This window comes from Stenella coeruleoalba, assembly GCF_951394435.1.
Source record: "Stenella coeruleoalba genome assembly, chromosome: 3".
Classification (NCBI taxonomy): domain Eukaryota; kingdom Metazoa; phylum Chordata; class Mammalia; order Artiodactyla; family Delphinidae; genus Stenella; species Stenella coeruleoalba.
The window spans coordinates 148,830,862-148,857,071 of NC_137148.1; the positions used below are offsets into that span (position 1 = coordinate 148,830,862).

The window sequence follows — 26,210 nt, forward strand, 5'->3', positions numbered from 1 at the left end:
GGGAAGATCCCACATGCTGCGGAACAACTAAGCCCAAGTGCCACAACTACTGAGCCTGCGCTCTAGAGCCCGAGAGCCACAACTACTGAGCCTGCATGCCACAACTACTGAAGCCTGTGCACCTAGAGTCCGTGCTCTGCAACAAAAGAAGCCACTGCAATGAGAAGCCCGTGCACCGCAACTAGAGAAAAGCCTGCACACAGCAACAAAGACCCAGTGCAGCCAAAAAAATAAAGAGAAATAGGCAAGAGATTAAAATGCAAAAGATAATATCCAAGTGGCCAATGAGCTCAGCTTCACACATCATCAGGAAAATGCAAATTATAAGAAAGTAATACCACATTGTGATGGTTAATTTTATGTGTCAACTTGCCCAGGCCACAGTACCCAGATATTTGGTCAAACATGCTACGTGTGTCTGTGAAGGTATTCTTTAGATAAGATTAACATTTAAACAAGTAGATTTGGAGTAAAACAGATTACTTTCTATAATATGGATGGACCTCATTATGGTGTCAGTTGAAGGCCTTAATAGAAAAAACAGAAAAAGAATGATGTCTCTTGAAGAAGGGTGGATTCTGTTAGCAGAAGGCCTTCAGACTTGAACTGCAGCATCAACTCTTTCCTGTGTCTCCAGCCTGCTGACCTATCCTGAAGATTATGGACTTGTCTACACACACACATCCTATTGGTTCTTTTTCTGGAGAGTCCTAATGTGCGCATCCATTAGAATGGCTGAAATGAAAAAGATTGACAACACCAAAGGGTGGTGAACCTGTGGAGCAACTGGAATTCTCATACTTTGCTGGTGGGAGTGAAAACTGGTACAACCACTTCAGGTTCCTGTCTGTCAGTAGCTGCTAAAGCTAAACATATGAATACCCTAAGCAATTCCACACTAAGGTACATATCCTATAACATATATTCAACTATATATATATAGTTGTTCCCAGAAGCACTATTGATTGATGATTACCCCAAATTGGAAACAACCAAATTTCCCTCTACAGTGGAATGAATGAATAAATGGTAGTATATTCAAATGATGTATAAACTTATGCAACAAATTGTGTCTCATAGACATACAGAGTAAAAGAAGTCAAACACAATGGGCAAAACTAATTGATGCTGTTTGAAATCAGGAAAGAAGGCAAAGGGATTGGGACTGGGCAAGGACGTGATGTGCTTCTGCAGTGCGCCATTTCTTAATCTCAGCGGATACTACGTGGGTGTGTTCACTGCGTGAAAATCTATCCAAAGGTATACTGATGATTCGTGCACTTTTCTGCGCATATTTATAATCCAATTTCTTGAAGTTTAAGAGAGTATGTCTCTGTCACTGTCTATTACTTTGGGGAAGTCACTCTACATTTTGGAGCCCCAAATCCTCTGCTGTAAAATGCTGTATGGATTTAGAGATGGTCCATGGTAAAGCTACTTGACCTGGTCTCTTCCCTCTCCCCCCATCCTGTTCTTGGTTCAGTTCATTTTCTCAGAGAGATCTGCCCGTCATGGTCTGCTCCCCACCCCTAAGTGATCTGGTCTCCAAACTCTAACTCCAACTTTCAGATGAGTGGTCCATCATCCACCCCCCAACCAAACACCTTCTTGCTCCCCACTCCGTGCAGAGTGGTCCAAACTCCCCTCTTCCCGCTGCCCACAGGGTGACCGGTCTCTGTAGCCTCTCTCACTCCCCTACTTGTTCCCTCATCCCTCATCTCTCCCCAACCCACATGCCGCCCCCCACGCCCCCAGGGTCCTGCTCCACAGCTCGCCCCTCACCCCCTACACAGTGCACAGTGGTCCAGCCCCTCAGCTCTACCCGTCCCCCCTTCACACACACAGTGGTCTGGCCCCCAGGTCGCCCCCTCCTCTGCGCGTCGCCCGCCCCCAGTAGCGCTGGGCTGGCTGCTGAGGGCACTGCGCGGCGGTTGCGCGAAAAAGGCAGCGATGACGGCGGCGAGCCGTGAGCAGGAGCGGGACCGGACGCGCTTCGTCTACGTGACTCGCTTCGGCTCGCACCAATGCGGCGCCGTCCTTCAGCTGGGCGGCCGCCGGGCTCAGGGTCTGTGTAGGCCCGGGCTCGGGGCCGGCCGCAGCCGGGAGGAGCCGCAGGCGGCTGTGCCGGGGGCCGCTGGCGGCGGGGAGCTGTGCCCCGGCTCCCCGCCCAGGGCCCCCGCGGCCTCCTCTCCGGCGCGGGCGTCGAGCTCGCGGAGCCGGCCTCGGCAGGAGGCACATGCAGGTGGCGCGAAGGGCCGGGCGGGCGGGGACTCGGGAGGGGGCCCCCGGCCTGTGGAGGGTGCCGGCTGGTCAGCCCGCCTTTCCGTCCTCCTCGGCAGCCGTCCTGCCTGGGGTCCGAGTCTCAGGGCGGTCGGCTTCTCAGCTCGCGGCCTCCCTGTCAGCTTCCGGTCAGCCTCCCTCCCGGTGGGCCGCTCCGGGCTCGTAGTGTCGCTCAGAGGCCTCGGCGCTGGCCGCGGGCAGTGGTCCGCCCTCCTGTCTGTCCGGGGGCTGAGAGACAATCCCGACCTGCGCTTCGGTGTTGCCCCGAGAGGGCGCTGAAGTGCAAGTGAAGGTCATTTGAGTTCCGAATCCGAGAGGGGGTCTCTTGAACGGAGCCACTGAAGTCCTTCAGAATGATGGGGGCCTTGGCGTGTGTGTCCATATTCCTTCCAGGACTGACTGAATTTATAAGTTAGCCTGAGGAGAACCGACATCTTTAATGATGTCACTTCCTCTTTGAAAAGAGAGGAGAGGATGTCTTTCCATTTTCACTCTACTTTTGTGTCTTTCAGGAATGTTTTTAAAATTTTTCCTTCTATCGGTTTTTCATGTATCTTGTTAAATTTATTCCTAGGTATTTGATCTTCTCTGCTGTTGTAAGTGGGGTTTCCTCTTACGTAATGTCCTCCAGATGTTCATTGTTTGTGTATATAAAGCCTCTTGATTAAAACAAACAAACAAACAAACAAACCCAACAACTTTCAGGAGATTTGACAAAGTTATACACCTGATAGTACACCACCACAATCAGGATCTAGAACATTTCCATCACCTGGAAAAGTCCTACCTCTTTTTGAGAGCCCATCCCTCTACCTGTGCTTAAAAAAAAAAAAAAGGAAGAAAAAATAGTTTATTGAGACGTAATTTACAATCCGCTCAGTTTACCCATTTAAAACGGGCAATTCAATATTTTTTTACAGTGTTGTGCAACCATCATCAAAATCAATTTAGAACACTTTTATTACCCCCTCAAACAAACCCTGTACCCATTAGCAACTAGTCACTCACCGTGCCCCTTCACTGCCCCCAACCCCAGCCCTAAACAAGCACTAAGCTACTTTCTGTCTCCATAGATTTGCCTATTCTGGACAATAGGCAAATTTGGAAAATACCAAATTTGCAAATTTCTGGATTTGCCTATTTGCCTATTCTGCCTATTTCATATAAATGGAATCACAGAATATTGGCGCTTTTGTGACTGGCTTCTTTCACTTAGCCTACTGATTTTTGTACGTTAATTTTTGATCCTAGTACTTCACTGAAATCATTTATTATTTGAGTTAGTTTTGTCATTAATGCTCATGATTTTCCAGGTATACTATCATATTATTTGTAAGTAGAGATAATTTTATTTCTTTTTAACCCATTTTTATGCCTGCAATTGATTTTTTTTTTTTTTTTGGTCTAATTGCACTGGCTAATACCATGAATAGAATGTTGAATAAATAGTGGAGATAGTGAGCATTCTTGCCTTGTTCCTGATCTTAGGGGAAATCCCTTTAGTATTTCCCCATTAAATAAGGTATTGGCTTTAAGACTAAGGGGGTATATGTTTAAAACATTAAAATGTATTCTTCAATTTTAATTTTATTCAATGTTTTTACTAAGTTTGGCTGTTGAATTTTGTCAGAGGCTTTCCTAAATCTATGGAGATAATATTTTTTCCTTAGATTTATTAACATGGTGTATGATACAAATGAATTTCCTAAGATTGAACCAACTTTGCATTCCTGAAATAAATCCCACTTGGTTATGATGTACTTTTTTCTTAATATAGTGTTAGACTCTCTTTGCTAATAATTTGTTTAGGATTTTTGCATTGGAATTTGAGACAGGGTAGTTTTTCTTTCTTTGTACTTCTTCATCTGGTTTAGGTATCAGATTATACTTAGTTCATAAAAGGAATTAGGAACTTTTCCTTCCTTTTCAGTGCTCTGGAATAATTTATAGAACATTGAGACTATCTGGTGTTTGAAGATTTGGTAGAATTCTTCTGTGAAACCATCTAGGTCTAGTGCTTTTTGTGGGATAATTCCTTAATAACTTTTTCTGTATCTTCTATGGAAATTGGTCAGTTTACACTTTCCAACTCTAATGGGTCAATTTTGGTAATCTGTATTTTCCTAGGAAATTATCCATTTCATCTAGGTTTCCAAATTTATTTGCATAGAGGTCTGCAAAATAGTGTCTTTTGATTTTTAAAAATTCCTTGTGTTTCAATGGTTATTTCCCCCTTTTCATTTTTTTTTGATGTATGTACTTTCTTCCTTGTCCTTGATCAAGTTCACCAGTATTTTGTTAACTTTTTTAAAAACACAGGATTTTGATTTGTTAATTAGGTATTTTGTTTTTTTAGTCTCTTCCTCAATAATAAAGGTAAATAATAAAGATAAAACTTCATTATTTCCTTATGTATACTTTCTTTTGGTTTACTTTGTTCTTGTGTGCTTTTATTTTGAGCAAGAAATTTAATTAATTTTTTTCTTCCTTTTTATTGATCAAAGTGTTTAGTGCAATGAGTTTTCTTCTAACCACTACTTTAAATCCCACTGATTCTAATGTATAGTGGTTTTATTGTCACCATTTAAAAATATATTTTTTTGTAATTTCAGTTTGTATTATCACTTTCACTCTAGAGTTGCTTAATAGATTTAATTTTTCAAAAATTTCCAGGACTTTTTCTTTTTTTTTTTTCCTAGTAAACTCTAGTTTTATTGCATGTGATCAGAGTGTTGTTTGTAATGTCTCCACTTTATGGATGTTACTGATGTTTTCTTTGTTACCTAATTTATGAGCTTTCCTTTTGGTTCTTTCTCTCCTCCATAAGCCAAGAGATTGGAAGACTGTCCCTTTAAGTTGTTTTTATCCCTTTAAATCATGCTTGCCCCTTTAACCAAATCAGTCTCATTAAAGTGCACGTTTTTGGCGTCTGGCTCTTTAAATCGTACATTGAAATTCTTTCCTGTAGTCTGTGCTGTGATCTGCCTGGTTATCTTCTAGTATTTTCAGAGTTAGGGTGGATTTCAATTTGCTGTTGGTTGCTCCAGCTCACCCGCAGCCACCTTTTCTAGGGTCCCTCCTTTCTCTTCCTTGCTGGCCACAAAACCCTGCTTAGGGTGAGGTTTGAGCAAATGGGATCATAGTGCCACGATGTAATGACTTTTCTCATTTTGCTTACATTTATTTTTCATTTCCAGTATTCTCTGTCTTCAAGTAATGCTGAGGGTGTGGTTTTGTGTAGAATTTTTGTAATGTAAAGTTGTTTGGGGAGAAATTTTGGGAAGTTGATTACTATACCCTGCCTCGCCCCCCAACCCCATCACATCGTCTAGAGCTACCCAGAAGTTCTGCCTTGAAAGGTTTTGAACAAGAGAAGTAATAGGGTCAGATTTACTTAGTTCATGCTGTATAGGGGAGATTGCATTGGAGGCAGGCAAGACTGAAGCGCAAGTTGAAAAATATATAAATATATTTTTTGGCATCCTTTCAGAACTTACTTAATTTTACTTTGATAATTTAACTTACTTAAATTTACTTTGATAATTTGGAAGTATAAAACTGTACTCTGTGTAACTTGATTGACTCCTGAGAATAAGCTTTTCAGAGATCCTTCATCAGGGGCACTATTTTAGACTTCATGCTCCTCTAAAGGTCCCATTGCTAAAAGGCACTCAGGTTTTTTGTCTTTTTTGGCCCCTGCGCTGGTGATTAAAAAATTTTAGGGGTAGTATAAGACACTTTAGCACTAGGTTTCCCCCTCCTTTGAATAATAAAAACAGATAAAAGATTTACTCTAGGAATTGGAGAGAGTATGGTGGTGTTGGTGAGCTCTTCACCTTTAAAGGGGGGAGAGCAGGAAGTGAGGAAAGAATAAAATGGATCTGGTATTGCATTAGCACCAACAGATCAAAGAGACAAATAATAGTCCAGCACTAAGATAGTGGATTGGAAGTGAAGAACATTGAAAAACAGGTGAAGAAGCTCATCGGGGAAGGGAAAGGATGCATGAATTAGTGCTGGAGATCCCCACATAAGTCAGGTAGAAATAACAGGATGGCAAAGAGCTGAGATTGTGAAACCAGCTTTCTGCTCTTGTAGCTGGTTTGTGCTGACCTAGAATGGCTTTCCTCTAGTTGGCTTCTCTTCTGGGAAACAAACAATAATGCAGTTTGTTTTGAAGTTTGGTCCTGAAATTTTGGAATTTTTTGCCGTTCCTTTGCGGCAGGGGTGACATGATCAGAGCTGGAGGGAGGATAACGGGGAGGGAGTGGGATTGGGAGAGATTGGAAGCCAGAAACCAGTTTTGAGGCAGTAATAAAGTAGAAAGATAGAAGGCCTGAACTAAGACAGTGGCAATGGAGGCAGAATGGACAGGACTGATGACTGGCTGGAAGAGGGAGAAGGATGGGTTGAGGCCAAGTCTGAAGTTTATGTGCTGGGCAGCTGGGTGGATGATGGAGCCATTAACTTTGGTGACCACTCTGCTGTGCTTGTGAAACCAACAGTAGAGTCAAGGGAAGGAGGTCCTGAGGTAGACTTATATTTCAATCAAGCCAGAAAGTGCTTAAGTGCTTAATGATTTTACTCATTAAGTAAAATGAGTAAAATCACTAAGTGCTTAATGATTTTACTCATTCTTGGATGTATTTAGTATTAACGTTAAGTGGACATTCATTGCATACTTTTGTCTGGCTCTCTGTTGGAAACAAAGGTGAATTATTTACCCATTCAGTAACATTTATTTAACATCTACCATACTGTAGGCACTAAGTCAGGTGCTAGTGACACAGATAGATCAGACAAATATTTTATTCTCAAGGGACTTACAAATGAATAATGTGAATAATGGAAATATAAGCTAGCAGACATCAGTGCTCTAAGAGAGACAACTTAGAAGGGCTTTGGTAGTTCAGGAAAAGGGAGACATAGAAGGAAGAAATCAAGGTAATGAATGGAGAAATTGCTAGTGGGACAGTGGATATTATCAAGAGCATTGGCTTTGAAGTCAGAAAGTCATAATCTTGGCTTTCTCATTTACTAGCAGTGTAATATTGGCTAAGTTAATTAACTATTCTGATGTTCAGTTTCCCTTTCTGTAAAATGGGGATAATAGTTCCTACTTTAATGAGTTACTGTGAAGATTAAATGAAGTAATGCATGCAGAATGCCTAGCACAGTGTTTGGTATAGAGTAGGTGCCCAGTATATGTTGGCACACTCAGCAGGAATGGCTTAAGGGAAGAGAAGGTGATCAGCCCAGTGTCTAGCACATAGTGCATACACTAAATATTTATTGAATGAATGAAAAATTAGTTTTGGACCACATTGTGGAATGCCTTGGGGACTCTAATTTTATAATCACTGCAGATTTTTGAATGGTGGAGTCGAGTTATCAGAGATACAGACACTTCTGGAAGATAAGCTTTTAAGCCGTTTGAGATGTCTTATAGTTTAGAAATCCAGGGGCAGCCAAGTCAGGTAACTCTTCTAATGTTTCAAACAAGACTAATCAGTCAAGCTGGTTCCCTGTTCTCACAGAACTTGAGATACATACCCATAATTTATATATAGTAGAGGATGTTGAATGCTGTTGTGGAGGTACAAATAAATGCTTTGGAGGTGGTGAATAATTTGGGGATGAAGAAATCAAGGAAGGCTTCGTGGTGGCGGAAGTAGCTCCATGAAATTTACACATATTCCTGAGATAGGAGGGGATTACAGGTAGGAAAAACATGTTAGTGAAGCATTGAGTATGGATCAGGGATGGATAATGATTTGGGAAGAAGGAGAAGTGTGTTTTGACTGGGTCAGAGTGTGTGGAAAGAGGAGGAGAGGCAGGTTTGAAGCATAAGCTGGGACAAAAATCTATGGTATACACTGGAGCCATAGCCTCAGTAAAGTACACAAAATAAGTGGAAGAAATAATTTTGCCTTTTTTCTTTTTCCCATCCGCTATACTCCTTGACATATTTTATATTCCCAACTAATACAGATAGACGTGATGGCTCCTGTCTTGACCTCAAGGAGTATATGTCTAGGTTATGTAAGACTAACAAACAGAAAACATTTGGAAGTAATGCTGGTATAGTATTCCAAAGGTTGTAGGTACTTAGAGGGAAGGATACATATGGGTATATGAAGAGCTGAGTTTCCCAAACTTAAGTTATTTTCCTATGTTTTATCTGCACATCATCTGCACTATCATTTACTTAATGTATTTATTTAAATAGGTGCATGTTTTTCCTCCCAACTACTTTTCTTTTTAGAACACGTTACATCATTACCTCAGTGGAAAACATGTATCATTTTCCATAAATAGAAATTAATTAAAAACAATCTAATAAAGGTAAAACAATATTAAATTCTAGCCAAATAGGTTGCCTGCTGGAGGTTGCTGCCGTCATAAAGAGAGATTAGCAAGTCTTAGAAAAGTCTTAATGACATAATAGTTACAAACTCAGACTTTCTCCTGGCTGTAATCAGAAGATTGAAAAAGAATTTGAAAGGGAATGAGTTTCTCACCATGTGAGTTAATATTCTTTAGTGCTATGTCTGCGCCCCACTCAGAATCAGTGGCATGTTTCTCACAAACTGGGACATGCCATTTTATTATTTTTTTAAATTTATTTTTTTAACATCTTTATTGGAGTATAATTCCTTTACAATGGTGTGTTAGTTTCTGCTTTATAACAAAGCGAATCAGTTATACATATACACATATCCCCATATCTCTTCCCTCTTGTATCTCCCTCCCTCACACCTCCCTATCCCACACCTGTAGGTGGTCACAAAGCACTGAGCTGATCTCCCTGTGCTATGCGGCTGCTTCCCACTAGCTATCTATTTTACGTTTGGTAGTGTATATATGTCCATGCCACTCTCTCACTTTGTCCCAGCTTACCCTTCCCCCTCCCTGTATCCTCAGGTCCATTCTCTAGTAGGTCTGCGTCTTTATTCCTATCTTGCCCCTAGGTTCTTCATGACCTTTTTTTGTTTTTGTTTTTTAGATTCCATATATATGTGTTAGCATATGGTATTTGTTTTTCTCTTTCTGACTTACTTCACTCTGTATGACAGACTCTAGGTCCATCCACCTCACTACAAATAACTCAATTTCGTTTCTTTTTATGGCTGAGCAATATTCCATTGTATATATGTACCACATCTTCTTTATCCATTCATCTGTTGATGGACACTTAGGCTGCTTCCATGTCCTGGCTATTGTAAATAGTGCTGCAATGAACATTTTGGTACATGACTCTTTTTGAATTATGGTTTTCTCAGGGTATATGCCCAGTAGTGGGATTGCTGGGTCGTATGGTAGTTCTATTTTTAGTTTTTTAAAGAACCTCCATACTGTTCTCCAGAGTGGCTGTATCAATTTACATTCCCACCAACAGTGCAAGAGGGTTCCCTTTTCTCCACACCCTCTCCAGCATTTATTGTTTGTAGGTTTTTTGATGATGGCCATTCTGACCAGTGTGAGATGATATGTCATTGTAGTTTTGATTTGCATTTCTCTGATGATTAATGATGTTGAGCATTCTTTCATGTGTTTGTTGGTAATCTGTATATCTTCTTTGGAGAAGTGTCTATGTAGGTCTTCTGCTCATTTTTGGATTGGGTTGTTTGTTTTTTTGATATTGAGCTGCATGAGCTGCTTGTAAATTTTGGAGATTAATCCTTTGTCAGTTGCTTCATTTGCAAATATTTTCTCCCATTCTGAGGGTTTTCTTTTCGTCTTGTTTATGGTTTCCTTTTCTGTGCAAAAGCTTTGAAGTTTCATTAGGTCCCATTTGTTTATTTTTGTTTTTATTTCCTTTCCCTAGGAGGTGGATCAAAAAAGATCTTGCTGTGATTTATGTCACAGAGTGTTCTGCCTATGTTTTCCTCTAAGAGTTTTAGAGTGTCTGGCCTTACATTTAGGTCTTTAATCCATTTTGAGTTTATTTTTGTGTATGGCATTAGGGAATGTTCTAATTTCATTCTTTTACATGTAGTTGTCCAGTTTTCCCAGCACCACTTATTAAAGAGGCTGTCTTTTCTCCACTGTATACTCTTGCCTCCTTTATCAAAGATAAGGTGACCATATGTGCGTTGGTGTATCTCTGGGCTTTCTATCTTGTTCCACTGATCTATATTTCTGTTTTTGTGCCAGTACCATACTGTCTTGATTACTATAGCTTTGTAGTATAGTCTGAAGTCAGGGAGCCTGATTCCTCCAGCTCCGTTTTTCTTTCTCAAGATTGCTTTGGCTATTTGGGGTCTTTTGTTTTTCCATAAAAACTGTGAAAAATTTTTTTCTAGTTCTGTGAAAAATGCCAGTGGTAGTTTGATAGGGATTGCATTGAATCTGTAGATTGCTTTGGGTAGTACAATCATTTTCACAATGTTGATTCTTCCAATCCAAGAACATGGTATATCTCTCCATCTGTTTGTATCATCTTTAATTTCTTTCATCAGTGTCTTATAATTTTCTGCATACAGGTATTTTGTCTCCTTAGGTAGGTTTATTCCTAGATATTTTATTCTTTTTGTTGCAATGGTAAATGGGAGTGTTTTCTTGATTTCACTTTCAGATCTTTCATTGTTAGTGTATAGGAATGTAAGAGATTTCTGTGCATTAATTTTGTATCCTGCTACTTTACCAAATTCACTGATTAGCTCTAGTAGTTTTCGGGTAGCATCTTTAGGATTCTCTATGTATAGTATCATGTCATCTGCAAATAGTAATAGCTTTACTTCTTCTTTTCTAATTTGGATTCCTTTTATTTCTTTTTCTTCTCTGATTGCTGTGGCTAAAACTTCCAAAACTATGTTGAATAATAGTGGTGAGAGTGGGTAACCTTGTCTTGGTCCTGATCTTAGTGGAAATGGTTTCAGTTTTTCACCATTGAGAATGATGTTGGCTGTGGGTTTGTCATATATGGCCTTTATTATGTTGAGGTAAGTTCCCTCTATGCCTACTTTCTGGAGGATTTTTATCATAAATGAGTGTTGAATTTTGTCGAAAGCTTTCTCTGCATCTATTGAGATGATAATATGGGTTTTCTCCTTCAATTTGTCAATATGGTGTATCACATTGATTGATTTGTGTATACTGAAGAATCCTTGCATTCCTGGGATAAAACCCACTTGATCATGGTGTATGGTCCTTTTAATGTGCTGTTGGATTCTGTTTGCTAGTGTTTTGTGGAGGATTTTTGCATCTATGTTCATTAGTGATATTGGCCTGTAGTTTTCTTTCTTTGTGACATCCTTGTCTGGTTTTGGTATCAGGGTGATGGTGGCCTCGTAGAATGAGTTTGGGAGTGTTCCTCCCTCTGATATATTTTGGAAGAGTTTTGAGAAGGATAGTTGTTAGCTCTATCTCTAAATGTTTGATAGAATTCGCCTGTGAAGCCATGTGGTCCTTGGCTTTTGTTTGTTGGAAGATTTTTAATCACAGTTTCAATTTCAGTGCTTGTGATTGGTCTGTTCATATTTTCTATTTCTTCCTGGTTCAGTCTCAGAATGTTGTGCATTTCTAAGAATTTGTCCATTTCTTCCAGGTTGTCCATTTTATTGGCATATAGTTGCTTGTAGTAATTTCTCATGATCCTTTGTAGTTTTGCAGTGTCAGTTGTTACTTCTCCGTTTTCATTTCTAATTCTACTGATTTGAGTCTTCTCCCTTTTTTTCTTGATGAATCTGGCTAATGGTTTATCAATTTTGTTTATCTTCTCAAAGAACCAGCGTTTAGTTTTATTGATCTTTGCTATCGTTTCCCTCATTTCTTTTTCATTTATTTCTGATCTGATCTTTATGATTTCTTTCCTTCTGCTAACTTTGGGGTTTTTTTGTTCTTCTTTCTCTAATTGCTTTAGGTGTAAGGTTAGGCTGTTTATTTTAGATGTTTCATGTTTCTTAAGGTAGGATTGTATTGCTATAAACTTCCCTGTTAGAACTGCTTTTGCTGCATCTCATAGGTTTTGGGTCATCGTGTTTTCATTGACATTTGTTTCTAGGTATTTTTTGATTTCCTCTTTGATTTCTTCAGTGATCTCTTGGTTATTAAGTAGTGTATGATTTAGCCTCCATGTGTTTGTACTTTTTACAGTTTTTTTTTTTGTTGTTGTTGTTGTTTTTTTGCGGTACGCGGACCTCTCACTGTTGTTCCCTCTCCCGTTGCGGAGCACAGGCTCCAGATGCGCAGGCTCAGCGGCCATGGCTCACAGACCCAGCTGCTCCGCGGCATGTGGGATCTTCCTGGACCAGGCCATGAACCCGTGTCCCCTGCATTGGCAGGCGGACTCTCAACCACTGCACCACCAGGGAAGACCTATTTTTTACAGGTTTTTTCCTGTAATTGATATCTAGTCTCATAGCGTTGTGGTTGGGAAAGATACTTGATACGATTTCAATTTTCTTAAATTTACCAAGGCTTGATTTGTGACCCAAGATATGATCTATCCTGGAGAATGTTCCATGAGCACTGGAGAAGAAAGTGTATTCTGTTTTTTTTTGGATGGAATGTCCTATAAGTATCAATTAAGTCCATCTTGTTTAATGTATCATTTAAAGCTTGTGTTTCCTTATTTATTTTTATTTTGGATGATCTCTCCATTGGTGAAAGTGGGGTGTTAAAGTCCCCTACTATTATTGTGTTACTGTCGATTTCCCCTTTTATGGCTGTTAGTATTTGCCTTATGTATTGAGGTGCTCCTATGTTGGGTGCATAAATATTTACAATGTTATATCTTCTTCTTGGATTGATCCCTTGATCATTATGTAGTGTCCTTCTTTGTCTCTTGTAATAGTCTTTGTTTTAAAGTCTATTTTGTCTGATATGAGAATTGCTACTCCAGCTTTCTTTTGGTTTCCATTTGCATGGAATATCTTTTCCCATCCCCTCACTTTCAGTCTGTATGTGTCCCTAGGTCTGAAGTGGGTCTCTTGTAGACAGCATATATATGCTTCTTGTTTTTGTATCCATTCAGCCAGTCTACGTCTTTAGGTTGGAGCATTTAATCCATTTATACTTAAGGTAGTTATCGATATGTATGTTCCTATTACCATTTTCTTAATTGTTTTGGGTTTGTTATTGTAGGTCTTTTCCTTCTCTTGTGTTTCCTGCCTAGAGAAGTTCCTTTAGCATTTGTTGTAAAGCTGGTTTGGTGGTGCTAAATTCTCTTAGCTTTTGCTTGTCTTTAAAGGTTTTAATTTCTCTGTCAAATCTGAATGAGATCTTTGCTGGGTAGAGTAATTTTGGTTGTAGGTTTTTCCCCTTCATCATTTTAAATAGGGACATACCATTTTAGAACATACTCTATTTCACTCAACAAACAGCATATTTATTGTGTATCTAATTTATACAGTACTGGACCTCTAATGAAGAATAGAACATACTCCTCAAGTAAACAATGTGATAATTCCTATGATAACTGAGCATAGGGTGCTTTGTAGAATCAGAGAAGGCCCTCCACCCCTGGAAAGCTAAGTATTGGAGGAGTAGAAGAAAGCCAGGTATAGAGTGGTGGTAGGGCAGGAATGAGGTGGGGAAGGGTTGGGGTACATATAGAGTGTTACAGAGAAAAGGAGAATAAATATAAAAGCTTTCAGGGAACACATGCTCATTGTTGTACAGGTTTGTCTTTGGACACACAATCCCTTAGGTTTTCTTCTCACAGTTAATATTTGGGAAGGCAGCATGGTTTAGTGAGTAGAGTCAGGAAGCTTATCACTCTGACAAACCTTTATTAGTACCTACTCTGTGTCTGGTAGCATAGATAGAAAGATGAATAAGGCACACAGTGACACTGACCCTCCAGGAGGTCACAGCCTAGTGTCAGAAACTGTATAAACACATGCTATAAAAGTGTGCTGAGTGCTGTGAACAAAGTGTCCCTGGAACCTGTTCCTGGAACCAGTGCTGTCTACCCCGCTGTTTGTGGGGCTGTGGGTGTTTGAGAGAAGGCTGTAGAGAGGAGGTGATGTGTGGGCTGAGTCTTGAAGAGCAGGTAGACATTTGCCTGGCAGGTGTGTATGTCTGTATGTGTGTGTACAGGCATGCATGCACACAGTGGTCTAGCCCAATAGAACAGCATGTGCAAAGACTGGGAGGGGTAAAGAACAAGATGTATTTGAGGAACCACATGGTCTCCTGTGCAGTTGGAAGCATAATGTGTACCTGGAGTTGAACAGAGAAGAAAGACTATAGAGATAGCCTGGGGCAAGATGTGTTTTTTGCTATTTATTTACTCTGTTGCTGTCCTTTTGGGGGCTCACCTTTCAAATCAGTAAAGGAAGGAGATCTCCTAGTTACCCCCAAGGTAGTTTATCCTTAGTTTTCTTTTTTCCCAATATAGTATTAGCTAATTGGTAAACTGGTATTATCTAGTGATCTGAAATATACCAACAAGTGTAAATATCCCCAAAGAGAGCTCAAGAGACATTTATAATTGTCAATTCTCAGGATAGTGAATCCTTTAAAGTCTGTGCTGACCTTGATATTTTACCTTGTGACTCTCTTTTTTTTTTTTAAATTAGGTTTAACCCAGAAGAATTTAGCTAAAAAGTTTGACTTCCCCATACCTGTGAATGAAGCTTCCAAAATAGTGAAGAAAAAGAAAAAGGTATATTATTGTAAAGGGGAATGAGTGATATTTTGAATTTTAGATTAACCTGTCTAAATACAAACGTGTGAAGATACTCAAGACATTAAAAATAGTGCCATCTTTTGAAAAATTTAATTTACTGAGATGAGAAAATAGAATTAATTTAGCAGTAATGAAACTGGGTTTGGAAATATTTATTAACCATAAAGAGTAGTCCTTCCAGTGTCTGAAGACATAAAATGCATTTTAATCAAAATGTAGCTGACTGTGAGCTTTTTCAAAGCATGAAAATATATGTTCCATAGAATATAACAAACTCAGATAGTGTTACATAAGAAAATCATGGATTTCACAGAAAAGAAAAAGCATCTCTATTGGTGTCATATTGCTCTTTTAAAGGCAAGGGGTGTACAAGTTTCTAGCAGGAAAGCTGACAAGCATGAACCTTTATGCTGAACCATTTTCATGTCTGGCTGTCCAGATGTCATGGTAACTTTGAGTGTTTTAAACATATTCAAGGGACTTCCCTGGTGGCTCAGTGGCTAAGAATCCGCCTGCAATTCAGGGGACACGGGTTCCAGCCCTGGTCCAGGAAGCTCCCACATGCCACGGAGCAACTAAGCCCGTGCGCTACAACTACTGATCCTGCGCTCTAGAGCCCGCGAGCCACAGCTACTGAAGCCCGTGTGCCTAGAGCCCGTGCTCCACAACAAGAGAAGCCACCGCAGTGAGAAACCCGCACACCGCAACAAAGAGTAGCCCCCGCTTGCGGCAATTAGAGAAAGCCCGCGCGCAGCAATGAAGACCCAACTCAGCGAAAAATAAATAAATAAGTAAAATTAATTAAACATGTTCAAGATCAGTTACTCTACTAATCTTTGTTTACCACTATATATTTTACACTTCAGTTTAAAGAAACTGTTAGTTGATAATGACACATAAAATTATATTATTTCTGAGCTTTGAGTTTGTTTGATTTCTAATACATGTATAGTATAAAATAGCATTCAAAGTGACTAATCCTTGCAGCAAGTGTATTTTGAGTGAGCATTTACTCTTCCCACTATACTAAGAAATTTTTCTTCTAAGAACCAATTCCTCTTGGGCAATAGCCAATATTTACCTGTAACTACTTTGTGCCAGACACTGGGGTAAGTGCTTTACCTATATTTTTCATTAATTCTAATAATCCAGTATTTGAAGTTATTCCTAAATGAGATTAAAACACTTGCCCAATGTCAAGCAACTGGTTAAGTGGTGAAGCCAGAATTTGAGCCTAGATCTATCTGCTTCTATAGTCTCCATTCTTCCTATTCTAGTATATTCACGTTCTCTAGTAAGTTTGCTTTGGTATGTCCTAGGAGAAATGTTTAATTATTAAGTAGAATAAAACACATTTAAAATCATATCATTGTCCAGTGGTTTAGACATAGACATAGGAATAGAAATTCGCTATTTTTACTACCTTTCAAAACAAAATTGAGTATGTTGAAACCATAGGACTTACTAGATATTGCCTTTGAAAGACATTGCCTTCGACCAGGACAGTTAATTTAAATACTGCAGAGAGGAAATGCTAGGAAGTTGGAAAAAGATATCAGAGAATTCACTGAATATGGGAAAACAATCATGTTTAATTTTTAGATCTCTAAGTGTAATATTGCTTTATAATGATAATATCAAAACTGGCATGCAACACAGTTGGCTCACTCCCAATTGCCTACATCACAATGTAGTCCAGATTCTCTGCCCAGTGTTCCTTAACTGTGCTTACCTTTTTAAGGTTTCAGTATGGAATGGAGTGTACAAAGTCATTTCTAAAATGCTTGAAGAAAATGAAAAATACAGACTTAGGCTGAAATTATGTAGTGAAAGTAAGTTAACACAATTTTCATTGTATTAAAGAGAACTTGCTTCTCTAATAGTTTAGTTACCTTTGGATTACATTAGACCAGTAGTTTTCCTAATTGTCACATTCAATGTATAGAGCTATAGAAAAAAGGCTACCATATTATCACTGTTCATTGTAATGAAAAGTCAATGCATTGTAAAGCATTAAGTGTAGAGTAGACCACAGGTGTATGTGTGTGTGGAAGAGTGAAGAAGGTGAATGTTGACTGGAACTGACTGAGTCAAGGGAACACGCTTGTCTATTAAATTTGAATTTTAATGCCAACTTTTTTTTAAAACGCCAAATTTTTAATACAGATTACAAAACTCATCCATATTGATGAAGAAAAACATTTTAATTGTATTATAGAAGTATAAATTCTGTGTTGCTTCATACAGTCACTTCCTTTTCATTATGCTGCAGTCCAATTTAATGCATTTAGCAAAATCTGCCCTTGAGTTATGGCCTTGATGTCATTATTTCATTCCTGGAAAACAATTCATAAATTAAACCATGTTTTAAGCTGCATCAGTGAGTTGATATTGTGGCCAGAGCATTAGATGTAATCTAGTATGTTTATTAAAGTAATTGGAAGTTCTGGATGCTCAAACAGTTAAGTTGGATAAAATTTATGTAACATGAATTGCTAAATCATAAGGCATTTTCTTTCCTTTACATGCATGTCCTAATACATATATTACCATGCTGAATGCTTCTAGAAGTTTTTAGTGCAATCACTCAAGGACAACTTTTATATTGACAGTCAGTAAATCTGCATAATTTGATTTTGTGAAGAATATTTTCGTAAGATAATTAAAACAGAATGCCATTTTGTAAGCAGTGTAACACTGGAAACTCATTACTGTTATTGTAATATTGCATCCATAATAGCATAAATTGTTTGCAATCATGGTACATGAACTAATGTTCACATTAGTGATACTCTGTTTTATTTTTCTTATCCATTTAAGAAGGAGAATGAAGCAGAGGGCATTTAAGAGGAAAAAAGTTGTCAGTGGTTTCTTAGGTGACAAAGGTGTTTGAACAGGCAGAGAAATGTGCACAAACCCTGGACATTGTTCTGAGTGTTAATCCAGATCCAGTTACTCTAATAAATGTACTAGATCACATCTAATTTTGCTCTGGCCATTACCTTGAACTTGTCGGGTTCTTTTGTGCCTCAGCAATAGACCTTCTATTAAATATCAATGATCTTGTAATATGATCTTGTAAGGATTATTTAGCAATTTAAAATAATATGCTGTGTTTTCCAGAAATAGCCTCTTATAAATGAAAGGTATCCTTGTAATTCATTATTTTTATTACAATTTTTAACCTGATTATGGAAACTAATAATTATATTTTAAAAATGTATTATAATTCTTGTTCCTTATTATATATTTATTAATGGGAAAGCCAATGCCAGAGACCAACTTGAATTTTCCTTATATTTTATGTTGTTCCTAGATTCAAATTACACAAAATGAATCTTCTTGTCATCTTCTGGTAAGAATCCACTTAGATAACAATGAAAAGGTGTAGACTTTTTCCTTCCCCTTTACATCCTACCATCTCCAACCTTTAATGTATACCCATTGCTAATTCTAGCCTGTTTCCTTCCTTAAACCCAGTGTCTGACACATAGAAAGCACTCATTAAATATTTGTTGAAATTTAATAAGCTTCATTTGGGCCTCATATTCACAACGCTATTGAAACTACTCTCTCTATGGTCCAAGTTTTATGTTTTTTCTTTTTCATGTCTCTGCTTAGTTCTCTTTTCTTTTTGAACATGTTGTCACATTTAATACTGTTTTACTACTACTTGTTCAAATTTTTCTTCTTATTATCCTGAAGACTATGTCATGGTTCTCTTTCTACCTTTCTGACCATATTTTCTATGTATTTTTTATTTGTCCCTTTTGCTACCATCTAATAACAAATGCTTCCCTAGGAGTAATTGTTGGTCCTGCTGTCTCTTTACATATTTATTCTGAGATAACTCACCCATTTTATAACTTCAGTTACTCTTTCTGGGTGTATGACCCTTAAATCTCTATCCTACTTCTGACCTCTGGTCATGTGCCTCTGAATTTCTTTAGGCTGTTCTACAGTTACTTTTAAATGCCACATGGTTTAAACTGAGCATGTCATCCCCCCACTTTTTTTTTTTCAATTGTGCCCTGATTTACTAATCATCTGGGCTCATTCAATTCTTAGGAATAGGTTACACCCAGTTTGGTGGGGTTTGGAAAGTAGTAGAAAAGGTAAGTAAGATGGGCTTTGGAACAGAGAAATTAGACTTTTATAAGTGGGAATGTGGGGGAAGGGAGTATACTTTAAGACATGGACATGAGAAAATTCATGGAGTCACAGAAAATGTTTAGGAATATACAGCTTGATTAAAGCTTTTCAAGGTAGTCATAGTGAAGAAAGGTATACAATGTACTGAGAATGTATTTCAAATGGTCTCACATGGATACTTGGCCAAGGATATGTACTCAGTTCAGTAGGCAATGAAGAAACATGGAACATTTTCGTAACCCTTTATTCCAAATGATTTCAAATGTACATAAAAATCACAAGAAGAATACAAAGACCTCCAGAATACCCGTTACTTGGGTTCACCGATTTTTACATCTTGCCACTTCGCTTTATCATTATCCTACTCCCCCTCTGTCTTTCTCTGTGTGTTATGTGTATCAAGTATTGCCCCTTAATACTTTAGTGTGTATATCCTAAGAACCAGGATATCTTTTTTATAACTACACTACAGTTATCAAATTCAGGAAATTTAACATTGGTATAAAACTTTTATGTAATCTATAGTCTGTATTCCAGTTTTTTCTTGTGCCAATAATGTCTTTAATGGGATTTTTTTCCTGTTAGCAGGTCTAGTCCAGTGTCATGTATCGCATTTAATTGTCATGTCTCTTTAGTCTTCTTTAATCTGTAACAGTTCTTCAACCTTTCTTTGTCTTTTATGACATTGACATTTTTGAAGAATGCAGGCCAATTATTTTTCAGATTATCCCTCTGGACTTGCTGATACCTCCCATGATTTGATTCATATTTTGCATTTTTGGCTGGAACATTATATAAGTAATGTTACTTCCTTCTCAGAACATCACATCTGGAGTCATGTGATTTTCATTTATCCCTTATTGAGGATGTTAACTTTGATCTATTGGTTAAGATGTCCATTTCTCCACTATATATAGTTACTGTTTTTCATTTTGTAATTAATAAGTATTTTATGGAAAGATAATTAGAAATTACGCAAATATCTTGTATATCATCAGTATAGAACATTTTAAAGCAGTGGGTTGATCAGATCTGCATTTTAGAAAGAATCCAGTGTCATTTTATAAAAAGGTTTGGAATAGAGGCAAGATAAGAGGTGAACAAGAAAATCTAGGGATTGTAACAGCAGTCCAAGGGAAAAGTGAAATGCACTTAGTGAGAGTGGAGAGGATACAGATGACTAGATGTAGGGCAGTATGAGAGATGATACTAAGGTTTGAGAATGAGCAGGTAAGAAATAAGGAAGTCAAGAGAAAGAACTGGTTTTGTGAAGCTACTGAGTTTTATTTTGGCACGTACAATTTTAGACGATAGGTATTCAGGTGAAAATTGTAAGCAATTGGAAGTGTCATATCAGATCCAGTGTGATATCTATACTGCATAAAGGTCATATGTAGTTCTAGCAGTAGATGCAGATGAAACCTCAATGCGGGGTTGGAGGGAGAGGAGAGGACTGAGAACAGAATGTCAGGCAACGTCTAGGATGAAGAGGAAGTCTCAGTCCCTCGAAGAGGGATTCTAGGGGCTTAATTAGGAGTAATGAGAGAAATGATTGTCAGTTTGGGGGGATACAAATGAAGCTTGTGGGAGATCAAGGGATCAACAGTTTAAAGGACAGTGACCTTGTTCAGTGAGAGTATAGGGGTACAAAAAAGTAGGGGTATAGAAGTATATGTATATCAGTTGGGAATATTTTAGGAGTTCCAGTGCTTAGAAGTAAAGTAGAAGTTCCAAGTGATGACAGTGACCATCCAAGCAATGACTTTGCTTGTGAGTGGCTGAAGTGACTTTGCTTGTGAGTGCTTGTGACTTTGCTTTTGAGTGACTTTGCTTGTGAGTGCTTGTGAGAGGCCTGGAGATAAAGGCCTGTGATATAGTCTTTTTTGTGTCACAGTTCTTGTAATTGGGACTGTTGAAGTCACCAAGGGTATTGGCAGGAGTTGGAGTGGAGAAGAAAATATGAGTTACATATTGAGTCCATCAGAAGCTTTTCATGGTCAACTAGAGAAAGTAAAAATCCAAACAGTAAACGCAGGGAGTGGCTAACTGTTGCTTTGCAGTTTTAGAAATGTTAAAATTTTGCAGTGACTACTGATTATGACATTTTGTATTAACAAGATTCAATTTTGTCATCTTTTATTTAGGGTTAACCTATTTTTGGATCTGTTTACCAAAGAAGATTATGAAGAGTTTAAAGATGGAACTTTAAATTGAATTATAATTATATGTTAATTTTGATGTGTTTTGTTGGAATTGGAACTTTAATAGTTGAATAGAAAAAACTATGTTCTTTATCAATTAGTAGTGTTTCTTTGCAAATTAATAAAAATTTTAGTTAAATATTGTTATTATATGCATACAAGTGTTATTTTTAGAATTAATACTTATTCCATACTCATTCAAATTAATATTTTACATAAAATTTAAATTAGCATATCAATATAATTGCATGCATTTAAAATTGCCAACTTTTCCCTTTTATTAGTGAGTCTGCATCCACTGCTGGTTTTTTTTTGTTTGTTTAAGAAAAGTTTTACTAATGTGTTAATATTTCAGCAAAGTTATTGCAATGGGTTTAAAAGGCAGACAGACACTATTATAGGCTATAAAGTAACAAGTTTCATACAATTAAAATATTACATAGACCTATGGGATTTACTGAATAACTAACAGACCCATAAAAGAAATTAAATCTGAAATGTTAAATCCAGTATTAGCACCTACAATATCTCTGAAAGTAAAACTTTTAACCGTTTCATTCTCTCCTAGTATATGTCCTAACTTTCTCCCAAATACAGTGCTCTCAAACCCCAAAGATGAAGGGCACAGGAAATCCCAATACTAAGAACACACAGCCAAAAAGAACTAGAAACAGTGACCCAGACTTGAGACTTTTAGTTGGAAATCACTTAACTTACTGAACTTGAACCAATCATAATATTTCTGTGCACTGAATACTGTATATGAGGAAAGTCTAGGAATCATAAGGTTTGCCAGTAGGGATAGTTAAAAATTAGCAATATATAGTATTATCCCTATCAATTTTTTCTCTTAAGTTATATTTATAACAAAACTATAATTAAAATATTTATTAACACTTGCTTATTCAGGGACACAGCAGGGACATTTGTGTTTGATGGTTTAGCATCCACTTTATTGTGCTTACTTATTTTTATAAGGAACAAGCAACACATACCACATCTTCCCAATATTCAAGGTAATGCAGTAATAACAGAATTCTCAAAAAAAACCCCAAAAAACAAAAACCTGGAAATTGCATTAAATACTGCTTTAATCAGGAATTGCTATAATAAAACAAGTAACATTATACATTATTTTTCCAATGAGCTTTGGTTTGAGAAATTGAACAGCAGAACTTGATCCTTAAGCTTTGAGTCATGGCAAAACTGGTAATTCTCTGAAATCTGGGAGATGCATTAGCAAAACCAGACACAGCCCACCCTTCACCAAAATCCTGGAGAAAAGCATTTTATGAATTTGGGGGAGTAAGACTGAGCACTGGCTAGTTTACGACTTTGCTGAAGCCCAAGGAATGACGAGAACCACTGGCACTGGTGGCAGGTAAGAAATAAACTGTGTTGGGCTGACCAACTGCATGTTTTATTAATGGCTTTGAATAAAAAAAGTGAAATGCTTCATTGCGTTTTCTCAAAAACTAATCAAAAGATTACAGAGTCCTACACAATTTGGAGACACAAAGTGGATGCTGAGTGACTAGAGGTCGCTCCAGGTGTGGAATTTTACAAAGTCAGTCCTTGGAGTGAATGGCACCGTGGCTCTGGCAGCAGATACGAAGGAATGATGCTCTGGAGAGGAGGTGGGGTACACTCTGCGGTCGGCCGGTGCACAGGTGAGGGTCCCAGCTGGAGGCGGGCCTTTAATCCTATGGTTTATCTTCCACTACTCATGCCTCTGTCTTTATAAATAGTAATTTCAATAACTCGAAGTCCTCTCTCCATGGGATCTGTCAGGAGGAGGCCTTGGGGAGCATAGATCTTCTCATTCTGCTCTTGAATGTATTTGGAGACTTTCTTCAGAACCTTCTGGTAGTGAGTTTCCATGCACAAGAAGATGGTGTACGCTGTTAGACAAGACAGGCAGCCTTCAAGATAGGACTGGCCCCCGAGCTTCTCTGCTTCAGCATAAAGGTTATTTAGAGCTCGAACTGTTTCTTCGAATTGTTGCCTATCAATCCGATTCTCCAGCTCCGCGGGGAACTTTGGCCTGGAACTGGCAGCGGGTGCCACTGCTGTAGTCTCACTGAATGAAAACCTTCCAGGACACTGGCGCCTGCTGCGGCCTCATGGCGAGGACAGGACGGGCCGCGCTCCCGGGCCCGGCCCCGCGCACCCCAGAGCCCCGTTCGGCCCGGGAAACACGAACCCGCCTCCGCTGCCCTCCAGCGGCTGTCGCACCGCCTACACCTCCACTGCTTTATTCATCCCTTCATATAGATTTAATTGTTTTAAGTTAAATTTGGATTCATTTAAATTATTTTTGGCTTCCTCACTTTTTCTAAATTTCTCAATTATGATAAAGACCTACCATTTACATAGCAAACAGTTATTTGGGGTGTTTAATAGTTATTTAAGCCATCTTTTTATCCTAGGGAAAGTTAGTAAATTTATGCAGAGTCTGTATTGTAAAGTGGAGTATTTTAGGGAAATTTCTGGATAAAGATCAGAGGAGACATTCTCCTTTCCAGGCCCTTAATTAAGATACATTATTTTTATATCAGTAAATGAGAGATTCAGAACTCTGAAAATAATTTAGAAGTGTTTTTCAGTGAAGTCCCTTTATATTCTACTCAATATTAGTAGTAATCATCTAGTACCTACATAAGTTCTGCTTTTTGCTGATGCAGTCTCTCTCCCTAAATTGTATCAAAGGCTGGAACTGAAAATGTGGGAGGGAGGAGACAAAAGGTTTTCCCTTAATCAAGCTCCATGTGCACTCCTTGCTTCTTTCCTTGAGGTGAAGGTCCTCTTTTTTTATCCAGGATGATGACAGTGACATCCATTATTTTTGAGGGTACTGAGAGGGTGAGCCTCCTCATTTCTCTTACAATGGCATTACACAGTGGCAGTAATACAGAATTCTCATGAAATGGTACAAGATGTAAGGATTGTAAAATAATTCATAATTTTGTTTCTTCTAGTTATAAGTTAACTACTCCATGAGCCTAGAACAGACTAGGGTTTGTGGTAACATGTACTTGTGACTGTTTACCAAATCCATCTGTTTCCCGTTGAAGGATACATTGCCTGAGTGAATGGGCCCTGCTTGCCATGCAGTGTCCAAAGGTCCCCCGGCAGCGAGGGTCATGCAACTTCTTTGGAATGCACTGGGCAAATTTTCAGGCTGCTAAATTCTTGGGTAAAGCTTCAAATTTTAGCTTAATACAATTTAAATCATTGTAAAATGAGACATTTACTTGTTTACACTGCAATTTATGCTGCATAAAGTGTTGTGATGAACATGAATGAGGATGTTAGGTTTGCTTCAATGTAAGTTTATATTTATGTGAGTTATACTACTTGACATAGTGAAGTAGTCTGTTTTAATTTATCAAATGTGTCAATATTTATTAGATTTTAGAAATGAGTCTAATGCTGGATACAAGCTTGGTCTCACTGTTCTAGAACTGTGGAGTAATGAAGACTCTTACTAAAATGAATGTTCTAGATATTTCCTCTAAATCTTTAAATTTTCATTTAATAATGTATACCTAACTCTTCCCTTTCTTCTGCTTGGACCAAAGGCATTTTATTTTCGCCCAATAGTGTAGTATTTGCAACTTCTGTTTTGGAGTCTGCAGTGAGTGTTTCATGCTTAGCTGTGCATGCTGGGGAGGAAAGATATTTTAGTGGTTCAAATTAAGCATTTGGGTGAGTACAGAATAGAGGAGAAACATGTCAGTACTTCAAAATATTATTCAGCCATTTATTCCAGTCATCTGGAGGACTATAGGTGAGCTTTGGAACTATTAGGAAAAACGAATGGGATCTTTTAGCAAAGGAGATAACTAAAATTCAAGACATTTTCCCATCTAGTATAAGCTGAAGAAAGGTTAAAATTTGGGGAAAGTTTTGGGTAACCTAAGAGTCTTTGAGAGTAGGCTTATAATACAATGATGAGAGACTAGTCTTGAGTTTGGGAGCCAGGCCTGTGGGAGTGGAGGTGGAAACACACTAGTGCATCATTAGTTAAAGGGAGAATGCTTGGCTGGGAGGTGGTATGCCACTGGAGTAGCATCACAAGTTCCTAAGTCAGGGACCATATATCTATGGCAGCTATGTAAATACGCTTCTCAGATTTCCTACCACATAGGGGGACATAATTGACTGATGGCCCACCTGTACTGCATTGTGCATTGACTATTACATTTGTATGAGGCCCTGCTTCCCAACTAGTTGCTCCTAGCCACTGATTAAGCATGGCAGGGATATTAAGGCAGATACATTTCTGTGAGATGAGCCTCAAAGACTCCCCATTTGCTTCGCTGAAACTTTCTTAGAACCACAGCAGAGAGAGAGTCTAAGACTTTTCCTACCCAACCATCTTTCCTTCCCTCCCTCCCCTGCAGAGATCAGTCCTTCGTCATGCTGGGATGGCTCTCCTAGGCTCCCCTGGCTCTCTCTCTTTTCCCTCCAGGCATTTCTCCAGTAAATACTTGCACATCTAATTCCACCTTGGCATCTGTTTCTGAGAGGACTCAAATGAATGCAAGTGATGTCCGGAGTGGTCTGATAAAGTAGGCAGCAAGGTGGGGCACTGGGATGGTATATTCACCATCCGGATGGCAACAAGACACTTTCTGAGTGGTATGTGCAATATGGATAGTCCCTGGCACACGGTGGCGGTCCTATTCTTAAAGATCTCAACTGAGGTCACTTGGAAAAACTTCACAGTGGAGTGGAATATCTTCACAGGTGTGATGATCCAAGCATTTGAAAGATATGGGGCAAGTAATGCCTTCAAACATAGTTTAGTTGTCTGGTTACAGCTATGTTGTATTAACACTCTACAGAGAGGACAGTAAAAAACTGTATGTCCATTAACAAGCAGTTAAAGAATAAATGTGAGGACCAGAGTGTCTCTCTGGTAGTTTATTGAAAGG

General features: G+C 38.5%; 1 protein-coding gene and 1 pseudogene across 4 annotated transcripts; one reads left to right on the forward strand and one right to left on the reverse strand.

Moving 5' to 3' along the window:
- Positions 1–1,890: 1,890 nt before the first annotated feature.
- Positions 1,891–21,419, forward strand: LOC307184470 (uncharacterized protein C5orf47). 3 transcript variants are annotated; one of them, XM_079917995.1, is made up of 5 exons: positions 1,891–2,242; positions 14,808–14,893; positions 16,659–16,749; positions 18,234–18,272; positions 21,214–21,419. In XM_079917995.1, exons 1-4 carry the CDS (start codon positions 1,951–1,953, stop codon positions 18,251–18,253), a joined length of 489 nt encoding a protein of 162 aa, XP_079774121.1. In that variant the 5' UTR covers positions 1,891–1,950; the 3' UTR covers positions 18,254–18,272; positions 21,214–21,419. The 3 variants fall into 3 exon arrangements, with proteins under 3 accessions (XP_079774121.1, XP_079774122.1, XP_079774120.1); XM_079917996.1 differs by lacking the exon at positions 16,659–16,749; XM_079917994.1 differs by lacking the exons at positions 18,234–18,272; positions 21,214–21,419 and having other exon boundaries at positions 16,659–16,944.
- Positions 21,420–21,717: 298 nt separating this feature from the next.
- LOC307184517 (golgin subfamily A member 7-like) lies at positions 21,718–23,515 on the reverse strand (annotated as a pseudogene). Its single transcript has one exon. The product of its transcript is annotated as a golgin subfamily A member 7-like (transcript).
- Between the last annotated feature and the right edge of the window lie 2,695 nt (positions 23,516–26,210).